The 22,602-nt window shown below is 49.7% G+C and overlaps 1 protein-coding gene across 1 annotated transcript in view; it reads left to right on the top strand.

The window, feature by feature from the left end:
* The first annotated feature begins 4,284 nt into the window (after positions 1-4,284).
* LOC128724807 (uncharacterized) overlaps positions 4,285-22,602 on the top strand; it is a 33,652-nt gene continuing 15,334 nt past the window's right edge. Inside the window, exons 1-2 of the mRNA XM_053818528.1 lie at positions 4,285-4,815; positions 13,240-13,719. Coding sequence (XP_053674503.1) covers positions 13,448-13,719 — 272 coding nt within the window. The 5' untranslated portion in view covers positions 4,285-4,815; positions 13,240-13,447. The remainder of the gene's footprint in view (positions 4,816-13,239; positions 13,720-22,602) is intronic.

Genomic DNA, 22,602 nt, shown 5'->3' with positions numbered 1-22,602 from the left:
ACTACACCAACCACTACTACTACTACGAACAGTATTGACTCCCCACGATGATCGCCTGCGACGACGTACGTCTCGCAATCTCAGTATTGTTGCGATCGAAACGACGACAAATTTACCCACCAGCCCACCATGAGGCTGCGTGGAAGGACGATGCGGCGTCCGTGTTGTCCGGAAGATACGGACACCGCACCGCCAACGAACCAGAACAGCGTGCAAGGAGTATCCCGCTCCAAACGAACACGCCACGAATTCTCCCCTGCTGTACTAGCTTCGGTGTTCGAAGCTCGCAAAGCCCTCGCAAAAGCGTCAGGAAGGAGGTAGATTGCCTGGGAGAAGGGAAACGGAACCCCGGCGGGGGTTCTCTCGCTGGTGATCCGTTTTCCCACCCCCTGGTGGGTTTTCCCAGAGGCGAACGGAAGAACGAACGGAAGAAGGATAATCTGCCGAAGGTGATTCGATCAAAGCGAATCGTTAGTGCGCTGGCACGCGCTCGACATGCCTTGAGTTTCCGCTGGCCACCGGGGTGGGGTGGTCAAGCGAATCGAAGGACACGCCCCGGTGCTCGTGTCCTGGACGTTTCGTTCCACCTGGGAACGCAAAACTCACGGCACGACGCACCCACGGCGTTCCGGAACATTTCAACAGTATTCCGACATCGAATCCCTGCCAAGCGCGATACCACGTGACGAACATACACGTTTTCCTTTTTCCCCACCAAACCACCACCAATTCCAATGTCCGTTCCTTCCCACCTCCCACGCCCTCCTCCCCCCACAGTGCCACCCGATCGGTACCGCCAACTGCCATCTGGTACCCGAACATCCTGATCCGATCGACACCGATTTTCCAATCCGCTTTTCCAGCATCGAGAGATACGTCCCCACTTTAGCCCCCCCCCCCCCCCCCAGCACCACCCACCCACCCTTAGTACACGCTCGCTCTCTCTCGCTCTCTCGCTCATCCAGGTCCCGTTCCTCCTCCTTTTCCCGCTTCCGTCCCACCATCACTTATCCCTAAACAAAAACGAATTCGTATCACCCCGCATGTGTACGTCCTGTCAACGTAGCGTAGAAGAGTATTGTTTTTGGAAGAGAACATATTTTTTTATTTAAAATAATTTAAGTATTGTATACTATTTAAAGTTAGTGTTTAAACTTAAATTATTCACTTGACTTGAGCAGACACTTTGTTTTTCGTTATAAGCAGCATCAGTCCCGCCCGGGAGAGAGGGCAGGCTTAGAAGGATTCCCCTGTTTAGGTCCCCGCGCAGCCAGACGTACCCGTTATCGTCGACTGGAGGGTGATCGCGATCGCGATTGCGATCCCGGATGTCCCCGGGTGGCTAGGGATCGGGAAACCCCGTTCCCGCACACGCCCGGTGGCCCCGCTAATGTCCTTGCGCCGTCTGTCGTAAAGAGAGTGACTGCTCGATACGACACACACATACACACCAACACCGTCACGGCGTAGGGACCGAAGCCATGGCCACCGAGCGAGGCGGCAAGGAGTTTCCCAAGGTTTTCCCGACCCGGGACCATCCCGGCGCCATTCGATCGCGGTAGCTAGTGAACTTATCTTACGCGAGTGCTAGGGATGTAGGGATGCCGAGCAGTAAGCTAGGTTTAGTAGAGCCACCTTCCGATGTCTGCCCGGGGTAGCCGGTAGCCGGGTGAATCGGTAGCCCCCCCCTTTTTCCGACCGGGGCAGGTTAGCAGCAGAGAAGAAAAAATCCTAAAAAAGCGCACACTGCAACGAAAATTCATCCTCGACTGTCTGTAATCTCATGTTTGTTTTTTTATAATTGTGTATTTTTATTATTGTGTATAAAGCAACAAAAGCATGAGCGGAAAATTCTATTTATATTTATACGAGACAATCTTAGCACGCGCACGTATAAGAAAGTGAGAAAACGTTAAAAAAAAGGTTATGATGCAGGTAACAATTTTCCGTCTTCATGAGAAACTTAAATGTAAAAGCTATCCAGCACAAAGTAGCGATGCAAATAAAAGAAAAGGAGAAAAACACACAAGCTCTAGTTGTTTCTGATCTTCTGTATTGGGGGAGGGGAGAAAACAACGTGAATGAAATGAATTTGAGAAAGTAATTGAATCATGCTCAAAGGATATGGGGACGCTATCGTATGCGTATCTTTGATGAAAACTCTGCTGAATAATGACACAATTATAGGTGTTTTACATTGTTTAAAACTCTGAATTTCTTGTGAATGGTGTAACTATTGCTGTTATCAACTTATATTCAAAATTGTTTCATGTAAAGACACACCGTTAATCAAATGTTTCATATCATAATAACAGAAAAAAAATTGGGTGGAGTTGATTGACGGCTACAATGATTTCATGTAAAAATGATATACTTCTATAGTGAAAAGTATGTTTTTAGTGATTAAAATTACATCATTATGCTAAACGTTTATAGTTATATGTAATTTTAAACTTAACAATGCATCATCCTGATTTCTAACGAATCTGTAAAATGAATTCAAATCGGATTGGATTACTCTGCACTCTGTTCCATGCCACCACTAGCAATGTCGGTTTGCATAGCAAAACAATGAAAACCAGTGACCGGAAATCTATTTTATTACACCATAAAATGACAATCAGAGTAACAAAAATAATTTATTTTCATTCTTGAAATAGGTTTTTAATAGAAAAAAATATTAAGCGTGATAAGCAACTGCTCTTTCCACTGTATAAAAATTTAAAAGAATGTTGACGTTCGATGCCCATGGAGCTGACGTTTCGGATGACATCACTTTGGTGGTACAGGCACAAGCGCAATACATCGCGATCCGCCGTGTAGTTTTGGGTAAACTTAACATATTTTTAGTGCTTGAACATTCGATTGTAAATAAAAACTAGATTGTTTGATGATTTTGTGACAACGCAAAATGCATAAGAATTTCAAATAACCTTGAAAAAAAAGTTTTCGAGCAAGGTCCTTGCAGTGCCTTTTTTCGACAGCGACTGTGTCTGCAGCAAAGATTTTTTGTTTGTGTTTACTATTGTCATGAGACGAACGATGTTAAAATTTTGTTATTTTTACAACTAAAGGTGTATTTTAATCGCCCGCACGCTGTGGCCCCACGAAACGAAGCGAAAAAGGGTGCCGCGAAACACGGAGACCAGCGTGTAAGCGAATTTGTCGCGCCCGTTTAGCCCCACCGAAACTGGCGGAGTTTGACGAAGCTGTTCCTTCATTTTCGTCTCGACTAGTGTGTACACATGAACCGTGAGTGTTTACTATTGATTGTGATTAAAATCGTACCATACTCGCGAGTGCAGTGCCGTTGGCTGGTGCGACTGCTCGAAATGGCCCCGTATCATTGTGCTTTGCTGTGAAAAATGCTCGCAAGTTCTCAGTGTTGAAGTCCGGCGATAGTTTGCCATCGCACGGTCCACTGCAACCTTGCCTTTGTTCTGTGTTTTCCTCGACGGGATTGATCGACATATGGCCATTAGCTGCCGGTGCTGAAAACGGACCAGTGCTTCGGAACCGATGCCACCCGTTGCTCGAAATGCTGGATGTTTGTGCTGAGCTCCGGACCCGCTGGAAGCCACTTTTATCGCCAATGTGTCCGTTTCCTGCGGTGCCGTGCGTGTGCGTAACTATGCAGCTGCGTTTATCGTGTCTACAGTGAGGGACAAGAATGTCGCCCTTCAGCCGCCTCCAAAGGGCCGTGAGGTGAATCAGCCCCTCCTACTGGTCCGACTGGCCAGTCGTCGTCCCCCACGCCCTATTCCTCCCTCCCAACGCCTCCTTCGTTTGGGAGCCAAAACCAAAACAACCGCGGGCATCCGTGGGACGAGAGCGCGAATGTTGCGAGCCGCGAAATAAAGAAACGATCACGAGCACAAAAGCACAGAGGCGCGCACACACCACCACCCAGCGGGTGGGTGGGGAGTATCGTGAGGCAAGAACACGAAGAAGAAGAAGAAGCAAAAGTACACAATCATTCCGCGAGCGTCATAGAAACTACGAGAGACTGCTTAGACAGAGGCTGCATGTTGCCCTCAAGTCGTCGCAACCAGTTGTTCTACGGGTGAGATCTGATCGTACCTTTGCGTGGGAACGCGCTCGTGTGTGTGTGTGTGTGTATGTGCGTACGTGTGTTGTGTTCGATCCCTTTTTAAGGGCACACCACTGCTAGCTGTCTAAACCCGCGAAAAGGCTCGCTTGAAATGGCGCCCGTTGGGGGCTCGGTGTGTTTGAAAATGTGACAAAATTTTCCGTCAACGTCGTGTCCTTTCGGTTTTCGGGGACCATGTGTCGTAACGCTTGTGATGCCCGTCGATCGGACTGGGTCGCTCGAAAGCACCTTCCGGTTTGGTGCCTGAGTGCTACGTGATTAGGTGGCCAAAGTGTGTGCTTTATCCTGCGGTCAGTGAGAAGTATTTTTGTGCTGTGTTAAAATCGCTTTTCGTGCGTGTTATCCTCCCCGAAACTATCGCAAGGCCTCGTGTGTGTGTGTGTGTGTGTCCGGTGGAAGAAGTGGGGTACATTACCCCATTGGAATCGGTGCAAACAACCCCGCTCTCGATTCCAATTATCAACCCGTCGTCGTCTGCTCAACCGTTTACGGCCCGCACAGCATCTGCTGATAGTGCAGATGCTGATTCCGCAGTAGGCGACGCCGACGCGCGAGAAATCAAACACGAATAAAAGAGGAACGGAAAAAAAGCGCGAGAGAAAAAAAAAAAGCACCCCAAGCACTCCACATCCAAGCAACCATCGGCGCATCCCACCCCACACATCAAGCAGACGGACCCGTACAAACGAAACCGAGAAAAGAAGGTCAGTTATTCGGGAGTGGTTGTTTTGGGTGGCTTTTTTGTGTGGTGCCGTGCGGCTTCTGCCGCCATTTCCCCTTTCCCGGTCGGTGGCGACCCCATCCGATTCACCCTCGGATCGGAAAGGGGGGTTTGGGGGAATCGTTTCTCCATCGCGGCTCACACAACCACCACCCCAATCTAGTAGTGGGGTGGGTCGGGTGGGACGCCATCAAGACGGCAGCGCCATTGTTCGAACCTATCTCAACATTTTTCGGCACATTTTTGCGCCCGCCTAACTCGCCTATCGACGGGTGGGTGGGTGGGTGGGTGGATGGGTTGCGTGTTTTTTCTTCTGCTTTCTTCTTTCCCTTCTTGCTCGCCCTTCTTGCAGTAGCGTTCTCCCACGCGAGTCCCTGAGGGTGGTCCGGTGCGTCCATTGCGCACGAACGCCAAAGGAAAAGCGGTGAAAGAAGATCGTGGGTTGGCCAGGGGGAGGGGGAAAGGGGATGAATGTTTGTTTATTTTTAGTTGAACCCGATCGTCGTAGATTAACGTCGACCCATCGTCATCGGGGTTGTTGGATGAGTGCGAGAAGGGTGACAGAGCGGGCTCTCTCTTTTTTTCCTCTTCTACCACGCCAGCATGCAAAAAATGTCGCAGCAGAGAAACGCGACACGACCGACGCGTTATGCTTGTGAAATCATTTAAATATTTTCCAACCCCTTGTGTAGGCCTCCCCACCCAGCTCCCTCTTGTGCAGGAAACAATCGCCTGACGCGTTTATCAAGCAAAGCGGCTGAGCAAACATCCAGCACCGAGACGCGTGATCGTCGAACAAGGAATCGTCCCGGAGACCTGACCAAGACAAGACGTCACCCAGGAGGCAGGGAGAGAGGGAGGGAAGGAGGGGGGAGGAGGGGGTGGGGGGTTTGCGAGACCTGCTCTGTCGGTTGCATAAGCATGGGCATAAGAATGGAGCGGCGGCTTCGATGGCGTTCGTCGTTCGCCGCTGGCAAACAACCAACCATCGAGCGGCACGATTCCGATCGATTCCGATTTCGATGCAAATGCGATGCAGATCTTGGTGGAGGTCATTACCAGGCGGCGGGGACGAGGAGAAGGGCACCCGGAAGTTGTGGAGTGCGGCATCCGCCATCCACCTGCCACAATCGAGGGTTGCTGGTCAAGCAATGGTGGGGGTCTTTGGGATTGTTTTTGACGTGAAAACACCAATTTATTGGTTTATTGGCTCCCGGTTTATTGTTCCCAAATCGGTTGGCCTACTTTATACGCGGCCGGCTTATCAGTGCTTGCTTTTAAGGGGCTGATGCGCAAATATAAACTGATATTAGAAATGCCATCGTTTCGCAAATGCCACATAAATCATTCCCCCGTTTGGGAGCGTTTGTTATTTTGTCGCCTTTTATGAGTCGAACTTTATGTGGCTCTCCCGTAAACCGTGATGATTTTCCCTCGAGAGCGAACAAATAAACACACATCGCGGGAGCGGGAAAATCTCGTTGCAAAAAAACAAAAAAAAAACATCCCCCAACAAATGGCGTAGTGAAACGTTGCATCGCACCCGGCATCGCCCATTGCGCGAGAACTCACACACGGGCAAAGCGACAGCGAACACATCTGTGCCGGTGTATCGGTGCATCGACGGAATGCACCCGCCGTTGCATCAGCGCCATTGCAACTGCAATTCCACGCCAAATGCCCGGCCGGCGTAGTATAAATAGTCGTGCGCTTCCCTTTGCACAAATACCAATTAAACTCCCGCAATATCACTGTCAAGGGAGGTTTTATGCAATCCGCGGTGGGCGTTTATTTTTCTCCCTCTTTTTTTTTGTGTTGTCTTCCCCCCATCCCCCACTCACAAGGCCCGTTGTCGGTTCAGCTTCATTTCAAGGTCTCGCTGTGCCGCTGTCGGCAATGCGACGGCGGCGAGAAAATGGCTAGACGCTGGATCGCCAAGCCTAGCTCCCGAGGACGACGGTAACGGTGCAACGGGATGGCGGGCAATCAGTTTTCGTTTTTTGGCAACGTCTTTCGGGCATCAATCCGGTAGGGATCCGGTAAATGGGAATTATTTTTGGTCGCGATGCAATTAATGCCCCTCCCCGCCAGCTCATTGGACCATCGATGATTGTGATGAGCGTGTTTTTCTTTTGCGTGAAGAGAAAGAGGAAAAAAAGCACATACTTTCCGAGCGATTCCCGAGCCAGAATTATGGCGCAGTTGCATGCTGGGGGTGTGCGATAAATTTAATAGCCGCTATGGACAGAAATAATGAAACAAGACTTCTGCGCTCTACGCTCTTTCGTAATATAAAACTAGTCCGTCTAGAGGAGCGTTTTCATGGAACTCCCGGTACTTCGTATTTCAGCTTAATTATTCACGCTGCGACGCGGTTTTGCTTCCTCCCTTCACGTTCGTTATTCAAATTACGCCCGTCGTGGCAAATGGTGTTGTGGTAGGTACTGTGGGGGCCTACAGTTTTGCGTTTGCCTTTTTCTCTCTCGCCGACGAGAGTATGTGTGCTGTACGTGCCACGGGCGAGCTTTCCGACACACGTTTCTTCTTGGTTGGATTCCTTCGCTCCCGTTAGCAAGGAGGATGAGTCTACCGGCTGGAGTCATAGGTCAGTTAAATGCCTTCACGGAACCAAGGAAGCTTTTGTCATGTTCGTGTTGTCGCAGCTAGTGGCATTTTAGGCATTTTAGAACGATTTCGTTCACCTCAGCATGTGGAAATTCATCTCTCCATCTGCACCACGTGTTGTTTGGTTAATTTTTCGCACACGATTTTGCTGTGCGAATTAGAGTTCTCGATCTAATTCTGCTATGTTTCGGAACCTGCTTCGAAAGTTGAACGTACCGTAGCGCCAGTTCATCAATTCCCACCGTCCAAGCGCTTACATAAACCCAGCTTGTGGTGATTGTATCGCGATAATTCGCAACCCCGAGCATGCTTATCGCGAAACGACCGATTCGAGATGGTCAAATTTTGAAGCGTCATGTTCACAGTGACTCAAGCTTTTGACTAATCGAGTTTGCACCGGCTAAATGGGAGGTTATCAAAGGCGTAGAGTGTTGTAATCTGGTGTTGTGGAATTGTTTTTATTGATTATTCCCGGAATACGTACACCCTTTGTCTACTCATACTACTTTGCATGTGATGGAGGTGTTTAAAAAGTTCCTTATGCTTTAAACATGCATTTGTTCGCACTTTACACGAATTGTGTCCTTTCCAAGTGCGTGAATACGTCCACTGTACGGTAAGGAAGGGTTGTTTTTCGCCCTCATGGTTGCGTGTGCGCCCGTACGTGCCACGTTCCCACCCCATTTAGTCGCGTTCCCACCCCATGTAGGAGAGGAAAACAGGCGGCCACACCAGCGAACGTCGTCACCATTATCGTTCTCGACCATACTCAACACAATCACACTTGCGTAGAGTTTCGCCGGCATCACTACGAGCGTGCCCGGGTGCGAGCCATTTTACCCACACGGTTGCGAGCGCGAAATGATAGGCCAAACGTGCGCTCCTAGAGCAAATAGCAACGGGGCAAATTGGCAGGAAAAATAAAAAAGAAAAACAACCAACCAACACCCGCCACAATCACAGCGCCCCATCATACATGTGGAGCATCTCGTTGCGTTCGCGTGTCGCAGCGCACAAGCCGTGTGTTAGGAGTCGGACGCTTGATTAGTGCGGCATTTGAATAAATTTCGCACTTAACAATTGGTTGGAAATGAACGCGTCCTGAGGGGTTGCGAGGGTGGCTGGGATGGGAAGGTGGGGTGGGATGAAACGCAAACCTCGGACACTGCAAGCTGAGTTCAATCCTTTCGCGTGCACTAGCCGGCGTTGATGGCAATATGGCGTTAGTAGCAACATGGCCTTTCCCGCGAGCAGCGCCATCTAGGAGATTTTTCGGGAAGCTCGCGTTTGCGGTTTGCACGGCGGGCATAAATAAATATGCTGTCGATTTATGATGGCGTTATGGTGCCGAAAATTAATCATTTTTGCTAGCTTGCATAAAAACAAATAAATATAATCGTAAATGTGCTTTTTTGTCAGAAGAAAAACTGACAGTTGAAATGGATTAAAATCCCCTAGCGACATTCGCTGCGGAAGTAAATTCTACCCGACGTGTGCTTCATTTAAAGCGATGGTGTAAGCAACGATGAAGGTAGACAGCACTGCCACGCTAGCGTCTACGCTTGTTGCATTCGGAATCAGTTTGATTTCCCAGGAGCATGCCATTAAAATTATGCTTTGCTCGTTTTTTTTTGCCCTGGTTGTTGTTGTTGTTGTTGTGTTGGTCGTTGTTTACCCGTCGATCTATCGCCACGAGTTACATTGTAACGATGCTACAATGTAAGGCTAATTGATGCGTTCCCAGCAAGTGGATGCACACGCTGCACGCACTGTTCGATGCATGAGAGAACTGCATTTCGGGAGATGCATTGCATAAGCGGGAACGTTGCTCATTATCTCATGGAATCTGGATGAACTCATTTCCCGCATCCGGCAAGTAAATGCTTCACCAAAGCGTGCCGGTTGAGCTAGTGACGTCTTTCAAAAAAACACCTTCTACGAGGTGTTGCATATGTGCGTGGTTGGGTAAAACTTAACCGTCGGTGTTGGGCCTTCATCCATGCTTCAACAACACCCTCCACCGAACGAGGCTGGCTTTTCGTTTCCCCTTTACCAAACAAAACGTGCACCGTAGGCAAAACTGTAAGCAAAGCAATTGGACCGCTTGGCTGCGGTCGGGTTCCGCGGGTCGCCATTGTGTGTCCGGTGTGCGTGCGTGTGTGCTACTCGATCGCTGGTGTGTCCCCGCGAGCGACGGGGTGTAGAGTAACAAAAGTAGTAACCCTTCGTGAAGGCAAACCTGGTGGAAGTGGTGTGCGGAACGCCGGAAAACGTAAGAACCTGCCCGAGTCCTGGCAGACGTCAAGGACACCCGGGGTGTCCGGAGGACTGATTTACCTGTTCGAGCAAGTGGAAAAGGGCAAGCTGTAGCTCTGTATAATGGGTTCGATTTCGTAACCTTATCATGTGCGTGTGTGTTTGTGAGTGGCTTGGAAAAACTACCTCCCGAAAACTCACGGCAATATAAGACGATCGTTTCGCAAAACCCTCCATTAAGGGCTTCCCGTGCTTCAAAGTTCGACCAGCCGCAAACGCACACTGGGCGCAATTCGATGCGCCTGACGTGTTTTTGATGGAAAACCAAATGCGCTCGTAATCGAGGGAAACCGCCACCGGAACTTGGACTTTCAATTGTGCAAAGCAGGACGAAATACGGTGTATTGCAGTTTTTTGCAATATTTTCCTCGATGTCGTCTTTTTGGGCTCGCAAATCCGTGCAAAATTCCGTGGTGCTCTTGTGAGTGTACGGCTTGAATGATGACGTTTGGTGGTTCTTTAATGCGTGCAACTCGAAGCATCTGAGGCTTACGAAGGAATATCGTACGGCACGGGGAAGGAGATTCTCTAATCCCCAAGCAAATCCCCCATCTGGTGTGATCGACCCAGCAGGTCGAGCACCGGAACCCACCGAAGGTCGAGACACAATGTCCCTTCAATTGCTTCCAGCCACCAGGGCGCGTTGGTTTTGTTGCCAACGGTTAACAGTATTCGCTTCCCTTATTTATTATTATTACTATCGCCATCAACCCCGTCCCGTACGTGATCGCAGAGGGGCATAACTACGCGAAGGGCGTCCGAGATCGTCGGAGTGAATCGCCGGTAGGGTGAAAAAAGGGCACCAGAGTCCGATGACGTAGGCAAAATTTGCAACATTCATTTGCCCGCCTTTTAGGGAAGTCTAGCGGGTGCTTACGTGGGATATTTGCTGGAACGTTCATGACACAGTTTTCCTGAGTTTGTCGCTGTGGGTTGGCAGTTACTCAATTGCCATTTGTTTGCATGTGGATATGGTTCTTACACTTATTATTCAACCGCTTAAGTTCTCGGTTGTGATGAACATATTAGACGCTTGATAGAGCTGAATTTCGTTTCACATGTGTTCCAAATGTGATTCCAGATGACTTAAACAGGGTTCTGTTGTCCCGTTTTGGTTAGTCTTCTTTGTACGTTGGCACAAGAATTGAACTTTTTTGGCTCGCAAAGCAAACCCCGCCACAGCATAAGTTGACACAGCAAACCTTGCAGCTAACCTATGCATGTTTTGCAACCACCGATCGCTCTTGCTTCTTTTTTTCGTCGTTAACAATTTGCCTCCATTATCGGTAAACATGGTATCGTGGTCACGCTTCGCTCAACGTGCGCAGGTTCCCCGGTGTCTAGAGAACCTTCACCCGCCCCGTCATTTGGGTGCTCATTTTTCTCGGCGAGTTTCCTGTTACCAGGCCCAAGGAAAGCGTAAGTTTCCCCGGACGCGTCACAGGCTTCAATCGGTGGCTTCAGCAGAACCTATTACGCCTTACGTTCACGCAAATAAATCTCCACTTTCGGACCCACTTTCGTTTGCCGTAATCTTGCGACTTTTCAAGTTTTCCCATCATTCGACATTCGAGAGTCCTTACGTTGGCCCCAGTAGACCTAGAGATGTGCAAATCGTCGGCATGGTTGGCTTATCAACTGCTGGAAATCCTAGCCCCGCTTATCAAGCATCGGAAACAAATGCTGAGACATCGCTTCCACTCGGGATGGCATATTTGTGTTTTTTTTTTCTGTTCACGCAAACGTACGATTAAATTAACGCTGAGCTCAGCAACGGGAACGAGGTGCCGTGTTGGTCCGTGCCATCAGCCGATATTGATGGGCCAAAGATTGACAAAATTGGGTGCATCTCATCGCCGGTTTGCGATAACATTCAAAACCGCGCAGTAAATGGCGATCAGTTCAGCTCTAACAATAAGGGTTCGATGTTACCGCAAGCGAGATAACGTTCCCCCACGGTTATAATCGTAAAATGGGTGCATGATGTTGGTATTATTGCCTTTGTATCATGCGTTTTGTCGATCATGATCTGTGAAATGCATTTGTAAGCCTGACTCGGCACTGATTTCTCGCCTGACACCTTCATTTATCTGTCCTTCTTCGGGTGAATTCCTCAAAGCTGTTGGCCGCGTCGTTGAGTTCAAGTGCCCTCAGGCCGTTCACCGATGTTAGCTACATGCGCCACGCACAGTTCAGTCACATTAGCGATCGAGGACAATTACTGATCGCTTCGGAATGGTAGCCTTTTTTTTCTCTCCCAGCCCCCGAGGGTACGTAAACTTGTTTGTATAGCTCACAAAACAGCTAGCTTTGAGTTTGCTGCCCTCCGTCGAACCTCGTGCCTCGATAAAATGGCGTAGCGTCGTTAAGAGTACAATTTTTGTTTTCTTTGTCTCCAACTGGTGTACTGTTTCGTGTCCCATGCACACCTTATGGTCTGGTGTACGTTAAACATGAACAAAACAAAAAAATCAGCCCTCCTGTTCGAAACGCGTTGCTGCGTCAGCTTGGCTATTGTTGCGTTTAAAATACGGTACGTGAGTGATTGCGTCCCCACGGTGGAGAATGATACAATTTTCCAGCTCTCTAACCTGGACACCGCAGCTTACCGCGTACGTGACCAACAGGCCGATTCACCAACGGACCCGAGGACCCATGACATTCCTTTCCAGCCACAAGCAGACCGATAAAGCAATACAGCAGCAAGTACAGTCGTTCCGGCCACTTTTCGCACAGGAAGTGGGAGTTTTTTTCCCCCCCCCCGCAAAATGCGCGTTCAATCAAACTCCTTTGCTTCGTACGCGCCTTCCTTGAAGCGGCTCGTGAGCCTGGTAATGTGTTACGAATCGGCTCATCACGGTGCTATATTTGTCATACCGATTGGCAAAAAAAATGGGCTGCTTCGGGGGTGGTTTTTTTCCTTGTTTGTTTGTTTGTTTGTTTGCAAATAACTAGGCCTTGAACGGGCGGCGACCCGGCGGCAGCAAGCTTACCCCGGCATGTATCCTAAGTTGTTGGATCCTGTCCCCGGGGTCGCGCGGGCCAGATCGTCAGGCAATTTGTGCCGCAGCGTGGCGCATCGCATGTGCCTCTGATTGCGGGTCAATTTTGTGCTCGCTGTGTCCTCATTTAGAATCTCGTCGGCGTTTGGAAACCGCCAACTAGCCCCCAACACTGATAAGCTGGCAGTTTGTGGCAGTGCCGCTGGCTAACAACCCCTGGAGCCTAACCGGATGAATGGAATCATCCTTAGACGCGCATTGCGAATCACAGCATGGTGTTCTAATCAGTGCGTGTGCGGGTATGTACGGCTCAAGAATCCCATGCCCGAGAATCCTTCCGGGGGTTGCTTACCTTGCGTCGGTAGGCTAACGCTGTCCACTCCCACGCGTCGTCGCTACGTGATATCCATTAGTGTGTGAGTGTCACATCGCTGTGATTGTACGTTTCTTTTTAATCATTGCAGTAACCAACGCCAATCAGCTCCCGATCGAGCGCCCCCGCGGGCCATGTAGTCGGCGCCAACGTTGACAAAAGGACCCCGAGCTGCCAACCGACATCCTTGGGTATCGTCCTTTTCCGAGCACCGAACCGGACGACAAGGAAGGCAAGCAAAGAAAAGGTGACGTTCGAAGCAGGCGGCTGCTGGTGGCGAAGCTGGCCACATTTCCGGAATGAGCGAACCTCGACGAAGCCAGCTTCCTGTCGTAGGTGTTGCGGGCGATTCTCGGGGGCACGCTGGGGCCAGTAAAAATGGAACCGGTGCAATGCTGATCGAAGGTGACCCGCCGGCCGCTAGAAGGATGGGTGCAACCGGTGACCGGGTGACCGGTGGGGGTTCGATTGGAAGCTACGATTCGGACGGAGAAGACCCGTCGATGGGCGCCACATCCGGTGATGGTACGGAGCTGAACGCGAAGGACCTGCTCGATACAAGCTCTTCCAGGTGAGTTGTGCAATCCATTGGGAGGGGTTTCTTCCTTCCTCGCAATTCGCTATTTATCGTTGGTCTATTATGATGCTGATGGGTTTTGGACCGGGGTTAGAGATTTTCCACTGGATCGGCTCCATCGTGAGGGGTGTTTCCCGGAAGTTTAAGCAGCCACACAATGTAACGCATCGGTCCAGGCAATGGGATCGTACGACGTATGCAATAAGCTGCACTTTCGTGTGAATTGACAAGCATTTGGAAGCTAGAAGCTCTGTTGGCAATGATCCTCCCGGGAACATCTACTATATTGCCACATCGCTTCAATGCTTCATAATTTGCATTGTTGCAGTGTCGGTTGCTTTTTAAAATGATTTAAATGTAAATGAAATTTGTTTAAAGTTTTGCACAACGCACCACAATAATACTGGCGGTGTTCATTCGGTGTACGCCTGGCCTCCTGGGCGAGTGGCGGGCGGAATTTGCATTAATTTATCGATCCAATCGAGTTGCGTTGAATATGCAGATGAATTGCAAATAACGTCTTGCCGCTTGAGCGACAGTTCTCTGGCCAATGATGGGATGATTTTTGCTGCTGTATCGACGCGTGGAGTAGCAATAAACAACGCTATGCTTTTTCTTTTATTCCTGTCCTTGATACTATTGATACGCATCAAACACACGTTTCATTTGGAATTTTTTTTTATAGCAAATAAAAAATATTAAAAGAGTCAATTTAATCATCAATTTATTATTGCTTATCGACCTCCCCAAAGCTTAGAGTATATGTTTTCGTTTTTCCTTAAAAACGGCTTATTTTCACGTGAACGACCATCCGCCTCCATCGTATGTAAAAAAAGCTCACCTCGTTTTAAAAAGCACTAGGCGTAAGCAAATACTACATTGAGGTTATGGCCTGACTTCTGAGAATAGCCTCACTAATAAACGATCATTGGTTGTCTCCGACCCGATGGGCGGACGGAAATAACGAAATTGCAACATTTTAAAATGTAAATGTTACATCCCCCCTTCGATGCAGGGATGAGGCATAATTTATGGTTTAAAATAGCCCAAAGCTTTCAGAAATGCTTTAGTGCGCGCAGAGTTGATGGAGAACCTACGTCATCGTCGTACGGAAGATGATTGCGTATTATCGATGCAATTAGCGCCAAAAAGGACGACGGTGTCTTTGGTTCTGCTGCTCCCGTTCGGTCTGACTTGAAAGCCAGGTTCACAACACAATTTCAAGGTTTCGTATGTTCACTTTGAAATTTGAAGGTTTCGTATGTTCACAACACAATTTCACAATAGTCATGTACTGGCTCAAGGCCGTCACATCGCAAACGACACGCGCTAAAAACGCTGTTTAGGATGATCGTTTTGCCCTTTTGTTTCTTTGAACTCAAAAGAAATCAAAGTAAAATCAAAGCTTCCAACCGTCATTTTAGCTTTCAAATGCTTCGTCAACCGAGAGCGTTTAGAGAGAACCTTAGAGAGAGGGTGAATGATGGTGATGGCATCAGCAGACCGTAGAGCAAATAGACAAACTCGAGCGAGACACATCAACCTGTTTAGTTCCCGTGCCTAAACCAGACCAGACTCCGCGCCACTCACTCGGATCCGTGGTGCAGCATCTCAACCACCTCTACCAGTGTGTATGTGTGGCTGGTCATGGTTGCCAGGTCAACAAGCGTCAGCGTGAGAAGAGTAGGCCTTGCGGAGAGCTGATGTTTACCCAACACACTGGCGTTCGCCATCGAATGACTACATAGTAGTCGAGTTATGAATTTATTGCGTGATCTCTCACAGCCACCCTCCGATCGGAGCCAGGCTGCTCCACCATCGAAATGGCGCCCGATGAGTGCCCGATGGAGGCGCTCGATCCTTCAGCGGAGTGACAAACGTTTTTTTTTTCTTCTAAGCACCACCCCCCACATGAGTGGAGCGCTTGGGTGACCAAACCACCCCACCTTGGGGAGCTGATAAATAAGAGAGAGAGAGAGAGAGAGAGAGAGAGAGAGAGACAGCGAAGGCCCGCTTTGGGAGAGAAGAGTGTCCTTTTTTGAATGGGACCGAACCAATCAACTCAGCACACCCGGCTCGAGCTGGCCGAGAAGCGAATTAGAAATATAAATAGCACCGCGAGCTTTGACAACGAGAAGCTCCCGGGATGGGCCTCCTTAACGCACACCACCAAAAGCACGGGAGCTCACATTATTATCGCGCGCGTTTCGATCCACACGGCGTGTTATCAGCCGTCCCCGCGTGCCAAAGGTGTACCGCTGTTGCTCCCGCAGCTAGTGGTGAGATCCGAATACGAGGGAGGCCACGGCGCGTAGCGGAAGCCCCAAGTCGCCGTGAGTTCGTTTGGACTCGGTTTGGGGCGCGTTGTAGTGCCGAGTACCAGACCGCTGCCATTCTCAGTCGCATCTCGCGCGTGGTACTATCAGGAAGCTACGTTCGCGCCGCTCGTGCCACAATCGCAATCGAATTCCGCCGTTTCGTACGTGTCGCGAAAGCCGTGTTTGTTCGATCGCCTTTTGAACCATTCGGTGGGTGAGCGTGCGTAGTTGCCTTTCACCGTATCGACTTTCGTGGCTCAAGTGAAGCCTCCCTTTGGATTCTGCCGGGAGGAATTTCGCCCGACCGGTGCCAGTGTTGGAAAAGGGTGTCAATTTGCTCTTGCAACGGTACGGCTCATCCACCCGGTCAGCTCATTTTCCTGTGATTAGCGAATAGTTGTGCGCCTTTTCTGACTTCCCGAAGTGTGAAATTGCGCCCGCAATTAATTTGGGAAACAAACAAACGAAAAGCAGGCTACCGGAACTCACCACCTGTTGCGTCACTGGTTACGATAAAGCTCGCAGATCGAGTTCCGAGAAGAGAAGTGTCCTTTTTACATGCCTCGTGTATGCTGCTGTGCCTGTTCCACGCTTCTCGCGGTGTCCGGGTCAGTGTCTTTTCATCGGCGCACGTAGCCAGGACGTGTTGGTGGTGCCGTGTCGCTTTTCCGCTTATCCTACCCCCAAAAAACGGCATAAGCTGTAGAGGGTATGTGTTTGTGTGTGAGTGAGAGAGTGCTTTTCGTGAGGGAAATTTCGGGGTGGGCCAACATTTTCCTACTCCCCGGTGGTTGCCTTGCGAGAGTTCTAGTGTTCGCGAATGACGAGAAAACAACAACAAAAAAACACGTACCGTCGAAGGTTAGCGACGGTGACGCCGCTTCGAAGCCACACTTTTACTTCGTGCCTTTTCCCTGGTGGTTAGGTTTAGCGAGTGTGTTTTTTTTCTCCCGTTGTTTGTATGGTGTATACCGTTGTTGCTTGTTTGCCGTGTATTAGGAACACCTGCTAGTACGGCGTGTAAACGGTTGGTGCGTTCTACTAACCGATAGACTCGTTCTTTCGTTTGTGACTTTCTGGGTGGATGAAACGGTAAATTCCATCGTACGCCGACGGGTCGCAGTCGGTGGTGAAACGGGAAAAATCCTAGCAAAGGACCTCAGTATGAAATGTTGCGAAATGTTACTTCTAGAATCAGCAAGAATGCTCCACAGGTTGAACGTTGCTCTTCGCTAACATCTTCGATGATGAGAGCGCATTTGTAAGAGATAGAGAAGCACGTAAGAGAGAGAAAGAGAGAGAGAGAGATTTGATAACTACAATGTCCATGTGTGTCTGGTTCTGGTGCCTTATCAGTGAAACTATGTTGTGCGGTTCGTACACATCCAGATAGTTTGCGAATTGCGTGTTCTGAAACAACACGCCCTCGAAATCGGCCAGCTTTGAGTGTTTTGTTTGCTGTGTGTTTGCGTCTAACTTGTGTTCTGTTAGCGTATACTCGCCAAATCTATCTCCCGGCGACTGGGAAGCGCGTGAGAAAATGCTCAAACCTTCTGCAAGGGAAAGCTTCTTCAGACGCGCTACCAAGGCAGCCACGTGTGTGACAAGGCTTTTTGGCTTCCCAAGGCGGTAAATTCTCACCGTGCTCGCGAAGGGTAGCAGGGCAGCATGCACAGGAACGGCAAATGAGCGATATGTTCAAACCGCGGTTATTATTTCATTACCGCTCAATGTTCGGAAAATAGGCAGCGAAAGCCTAGCCCAACGAGAGGCCGTTAGCGTCAATCACCGCCCTGTGGGGCTTATCGGTGGTACATTGTTCATGTAGAAAAAGGCTCTGTGCTTCGCATGTGTGTGGAACGCTTCCTTTTTGGGTGTCGGAACGCGGCGGCACTTGTGGGATTTCGCGTTTCTGAGTACGTGCCGCGTGCTTCGCCATGGACTTCGACGTGGAACGTGCAAGATTTTGTTCGATGTGCGAAGAAAAACCGCGCACAGCAAAGATTTGCACCTCAAGAAGCCCGAAAACGATCCATCGAAAAAGCGAGCGCAACGTGGACGCGAGATAAATTGGACCGTATTGTGCGATCCGTTGCGTAGATAAACGACACCCTGAATGGATAAGGTGCTGCCCAAATTCCGCCCCTACGCGTGATCGAAGGGAAACTTTGCACCGAAACAAGTGTGCGTGAACAAAACGCACATGTGTGGCGTGTTAATGGATGTTTTTAAAAACAAAAAAAACCGTGATGATATAGTTTTTGTTGCCCCTTTTTCATGCACCGTCTGAACCAACGCGAACTGGCGTGCGAATTCAAGTTGCGCAGCTGTGCTGTGCTTTTCCGCGCTTCCCCGGCGGTGGACCCAAACTAAAAGCCTCGGCCCTGAACATGCGGCGCGATCGCCGAAAAGTGAATGTGATTGCTGGCGTTTTCGTGCCGCGGAACTGGTTATTCGAAGAGGGGGCTGGAAATCGGAATCGGCGCATATTAGCGATATTGGTTATTCACGAGGCAAACAAAAATTAATCAACCTTACCGGCGAGCGTACCTGCGCTGGGAGTGAGTTGAAGTTTTTTTTCTGCTCCAAAGCGACCGTTCGCGTTTAAATCGCTAGTCACCTCAGAAGCGCTTTATTGAGCGCCACATTACAGCGAGCTTCTTGGAGCGCGGAATTTTGAATCCAGAGTCATATTTGCCGCAAATTCTGGAGAACTGTTTGACATTCACGGGTGAACGAGGACGTAATTGAACCCGAGCGAAGGAAAGCTATGCCTTCCTTTGGGGGAAAAGTTTCGGGAAAATGTCTAATTAATTTAATTGATCCCACCAGTAAACGGCAACCTGGTCGGTGGCTGTAAGTTTTTCAAGCATCACGGTTTCTTGTCAGGTACTTCTAGGATCTAAAGCGATGCTTGAAGAAAAATAAAATCCCTCTCATTTCATTAAGCGAGCTTTTCTCGCTAAATGCCGCATGTGCTTCAGGGGCTGGAATAGTTTGACCCCTTTCATTTTCAGGACGCTTTTTGTTGCTTCGTTGCTTTCGCCGCCCAATCAGGTCAGGTAGAAATGGACGGACTGTGGCAAGGTCACCGGAAAGCGGTTGATAATCTGGAGCCCATCGAGTCGGACCACCCCGACAACAAACTTTTGGTGATAATAGTGTCGATGGATGGCCATTCGCAGCTTCCGTTGCTGAGACTGGAAACCATCCACTGGACTCTCGACCATGAGGGGTGCCCAAATTAATAACCCACAATCCTGTAATTGAGCGAGCTCAGATAAGAATGGACAACAATTTTGTGGGTGACCCAATGATGGCCAACAAGGCGCTGGGATGACGTGATGGATTTGCAACAAAACCGCAAAAAAAAAAGCTGTCCGGTAATGTGCCAATTTTCAACCTGCCACTCGCTCGTTAGAATGCTCTTATCTATTTCTTGTACCGGTTTTTGTTGTATAATCCACAGCGATTACAAGTTCCACGCGAGCTTCACCTATTCCTATGTCCATTTCTTTTTGCTTCGCCCGAGCTTGTTTGTTTTGTTTTTTGTCAAACATTTTTTTGCCTATTGAAATCAAACCGCTGCGGTATTTCTTATCAGCCCTCATCCACCGGAACCCGGCTGGCTCAGGACACAGCCATGTTCCGTTGATAGTGTTGATGTTTGAAATGGCACGGTGATTTGTGCGGGACGTGATTCGTCGGTCCCATCCTTCGGGTCGGGTGGCTTATCGGTCAGTTTTCGGGCGCGCGGGATAAGACTTTGCACGAAACAGAGCTGGATTCGGCTGCAGTATTGCGAGGTTGCGGTGATAGTTTCCGGAACCGATGAAACGCCCGTGAAAAGACACGAAAAACCGCACCACCGTGGGCCTAGAACACTAGGTATCGATCTTATTGAGCACGTTCTAAATGGTTACATTTCTTCGATTGCTCTTGCGGATGCTGTGCGGTGACAAAATGAAGATCATTCAGATACGGCCACCCCTGAAAGCCGCCGTTTGTTGCCGTTTGTGAAACTCGCGTGAAGAGTGAACCGCGTTTGTGTGTGTTGTGTTTTTTTTTTCTTCTTCTGTTGCCCCGGGACGCGTAAAAGCACGCCAGTGTTTTGCCGGCCGGCATTGATCGGCAGGCAGTGTGTGAGACGATGATCATCGCCAGCAGTTCGAGGCTGGCCCGGTGAGTGTGTACAGCGAAGGTGGTGAGCAGCAGCCTTCGCAGGCAGTGCCCCAAACTGGATCCGTCCGAAGAGCCACACGCGGAATCGACGTCATGTGCAGTCTCCTCTGACCGGCCGTCCACCGTATCAGCCGATCGTGCGGTTCGAATGCGTGATTCGATCCGCCAACAACGTCACCAGCCGGACGAAAGGCTCGCGATGAACATTTCCACCGAGTACGGCCCCGGCATGACCGATGGTATGGCGGGTCGATCTTACCCGCGATCGTCCTCGTACTATGGCCGGTATTACGCTGCTGGAGCCGGTGGATCGCACGTATCGTCCTTTGGCATGAGCTCAAAGCTCGAAGATGATGGGCTACTTGATCCTGGGCCTCTGGCACGTCGGTTTCATGATCGTCCAGCAGCGCTGGGAGGCTTCAGTGGGAATTCTTCAGAGGCGTTTGCGAGTGACAAGTCGTTTTACTCAGCCCCTGGACCGTCCTATATGGCCACGCTCGGTGAAGGACAATCAGGGGCTTTCCAGGGCGATTGCTACGGTGGTCCGAATTATTCCCACCAGGGAGCGCTACGAATGCCACAGGAACTAGGCATGTACGGTGGTGGTGGTGGTGGTGGTTTTGGACCCGCCGGTCCTTGGTACCACCAGCAACACCCATCGTACCACCACGGCCATCATCATGCGCATTCCCACCATCATCATCATAATCATCTTCAGCAGCAGCAGCAGCAGCAACAGCAGCATCATCACCAGTCCGCGGCACCAAGATGCTATCCGATGCCACCGGAGCATATGTACAATATGTTCAATTTTAACAGGTAACCTATCTGTCTTCTCCTGTGTGCTGCTGTGACGTAAATGTGGCGCTCAAGAACACCTACTCGTTTAATTTTGGAGATTTCGCGAGCGATCTTGGGAACAAGCCCAGCCGCGCTTCAAAAAGCGTGCGATTGCCATTTTTTGGGCATTGCCTGTAATTGTTTGATTTATATTCCGCTTTCCGTTACCGATGACGAGCTGAGAGTGGTGCTGCTGCTTGTAAAAGTGGAGCTAAGAGAGCTCTCTTGCAAAAAGTGGACGTGCGTTTTTGATTTTTTTTTTTTGCACACCGCTGTTGTGCTTCGTCACGTGTGAGCGTTTCGCTGCTCACCATTAGGGCGCTAACGCGTTCGTTTATTTATTTGAAAATACTCTTCTCCCGGGACTGCGCACATTAGAAAACGGGTCCCGGCCATTGGCTGACGTCAGTGCGATTAAGTGATTCGAGTTTTATTCGTGCGAAAATGGGCATCCCACGGAGACGCGTAGCTTCTTCGCGAAAACAGTCTTCCTTTCTCGCAACTTTTCGGCGCGCCATTTTTCCTGCCCAGAAACCAACTTTGAGGCGCGCGACCGATACGCGGCATACTTTGGGAGCGAAAAATTTCCCGTAATTCATTGCCCAATCACTATCTTCGGTGGAAGCCCCCGTTTCGACAGTGCTGCGAAGCTGGGCGAAAAGTTGATCTATTTTAATTTTCGTAACGCCACAACACGGCTACTTCGAGGCAGGCGGGCTACGGGAACCGATATTCTTCCACGGAGGCCACGGCGTTCCATGAACCAATAGATTTTGGGGAAGCAGCAGAAGTCTTTTTCCCCCATGCGGGTGTGCTGGTGGACTGTTCAAGGACGCTTCGGCGCAACAGATGCACGCTCGGAAGAGCGCCAGCTCTACGCGGGAAAAAGGACGCCCGTGAGCCTGGCGGTAACATCAAATAAGCTTTCCGGACGTTTGCAGCCTCAGCATGCAATGCAAATACGGTTAGGAAAGCGCTTCTCGGAAGGTACCAAATTTCGTCAAAATGTCAAAGAGAGAGAGGCTGGGAGAGTGAGTTGCGTCTCCGACTGGAAAGGAGCTCTTTCGCCTTCCGGCTAACCTCACGGTAGCGCGACTTTTCGCCGTCGTGCCGGAATCTTTCGCCAATTTTCGCTGTCGACTCCAGCGATCGGTGTTGGGGTAATGCTTTTCTCGGAGGTCTGATGCCTGACACTGCGAACAGGTCCAATATGTGTGTGCGGTGAACGATAGACCCGTTTGCTGCCTGCCAATCACGTCTCATATCGGGCCCGCGGCCTGAGGCTTCTCGGTTTGAGGCTTGTTGCTTCGCCGGAAGGTTCTGTTGTTTCGTTCCGTTTCGTTTTAAATGTGTGACGATGTTTTACCTCAGCAAACCATGACAAGTAGATCGATTTATTGCGCGTATTTTGCTAAAGCTCCCAAGCCTCCTAGGTTTTTGTTTGACGCTTTCACCTTGCTGCTGCGTTAAAGCAACCAGGAAATGGACGCATGATAAGACGCGTCTCGATGGATCGTTTCGAGAATTTGCGTCTCAA

The sequence above is a fragment of the Anopheles nili genome, chromosome 3, assembly GCF_943737925.1.
Source record: "Anopheles nili chromosome 3, idAnoNiliSN_F5_01, whole genome shotgun sequence".
Taxonomy (NCBI): Eukaryota; Metazoa; Arthropoda; class Insecta; order Diptera; family Culicidae; genus Anopheles; species Anopheles nili.
Note: the sequence above shows the minus strand (reverse complement) of the source record. Positions and strands in the feature narration are given on the sequence as shown.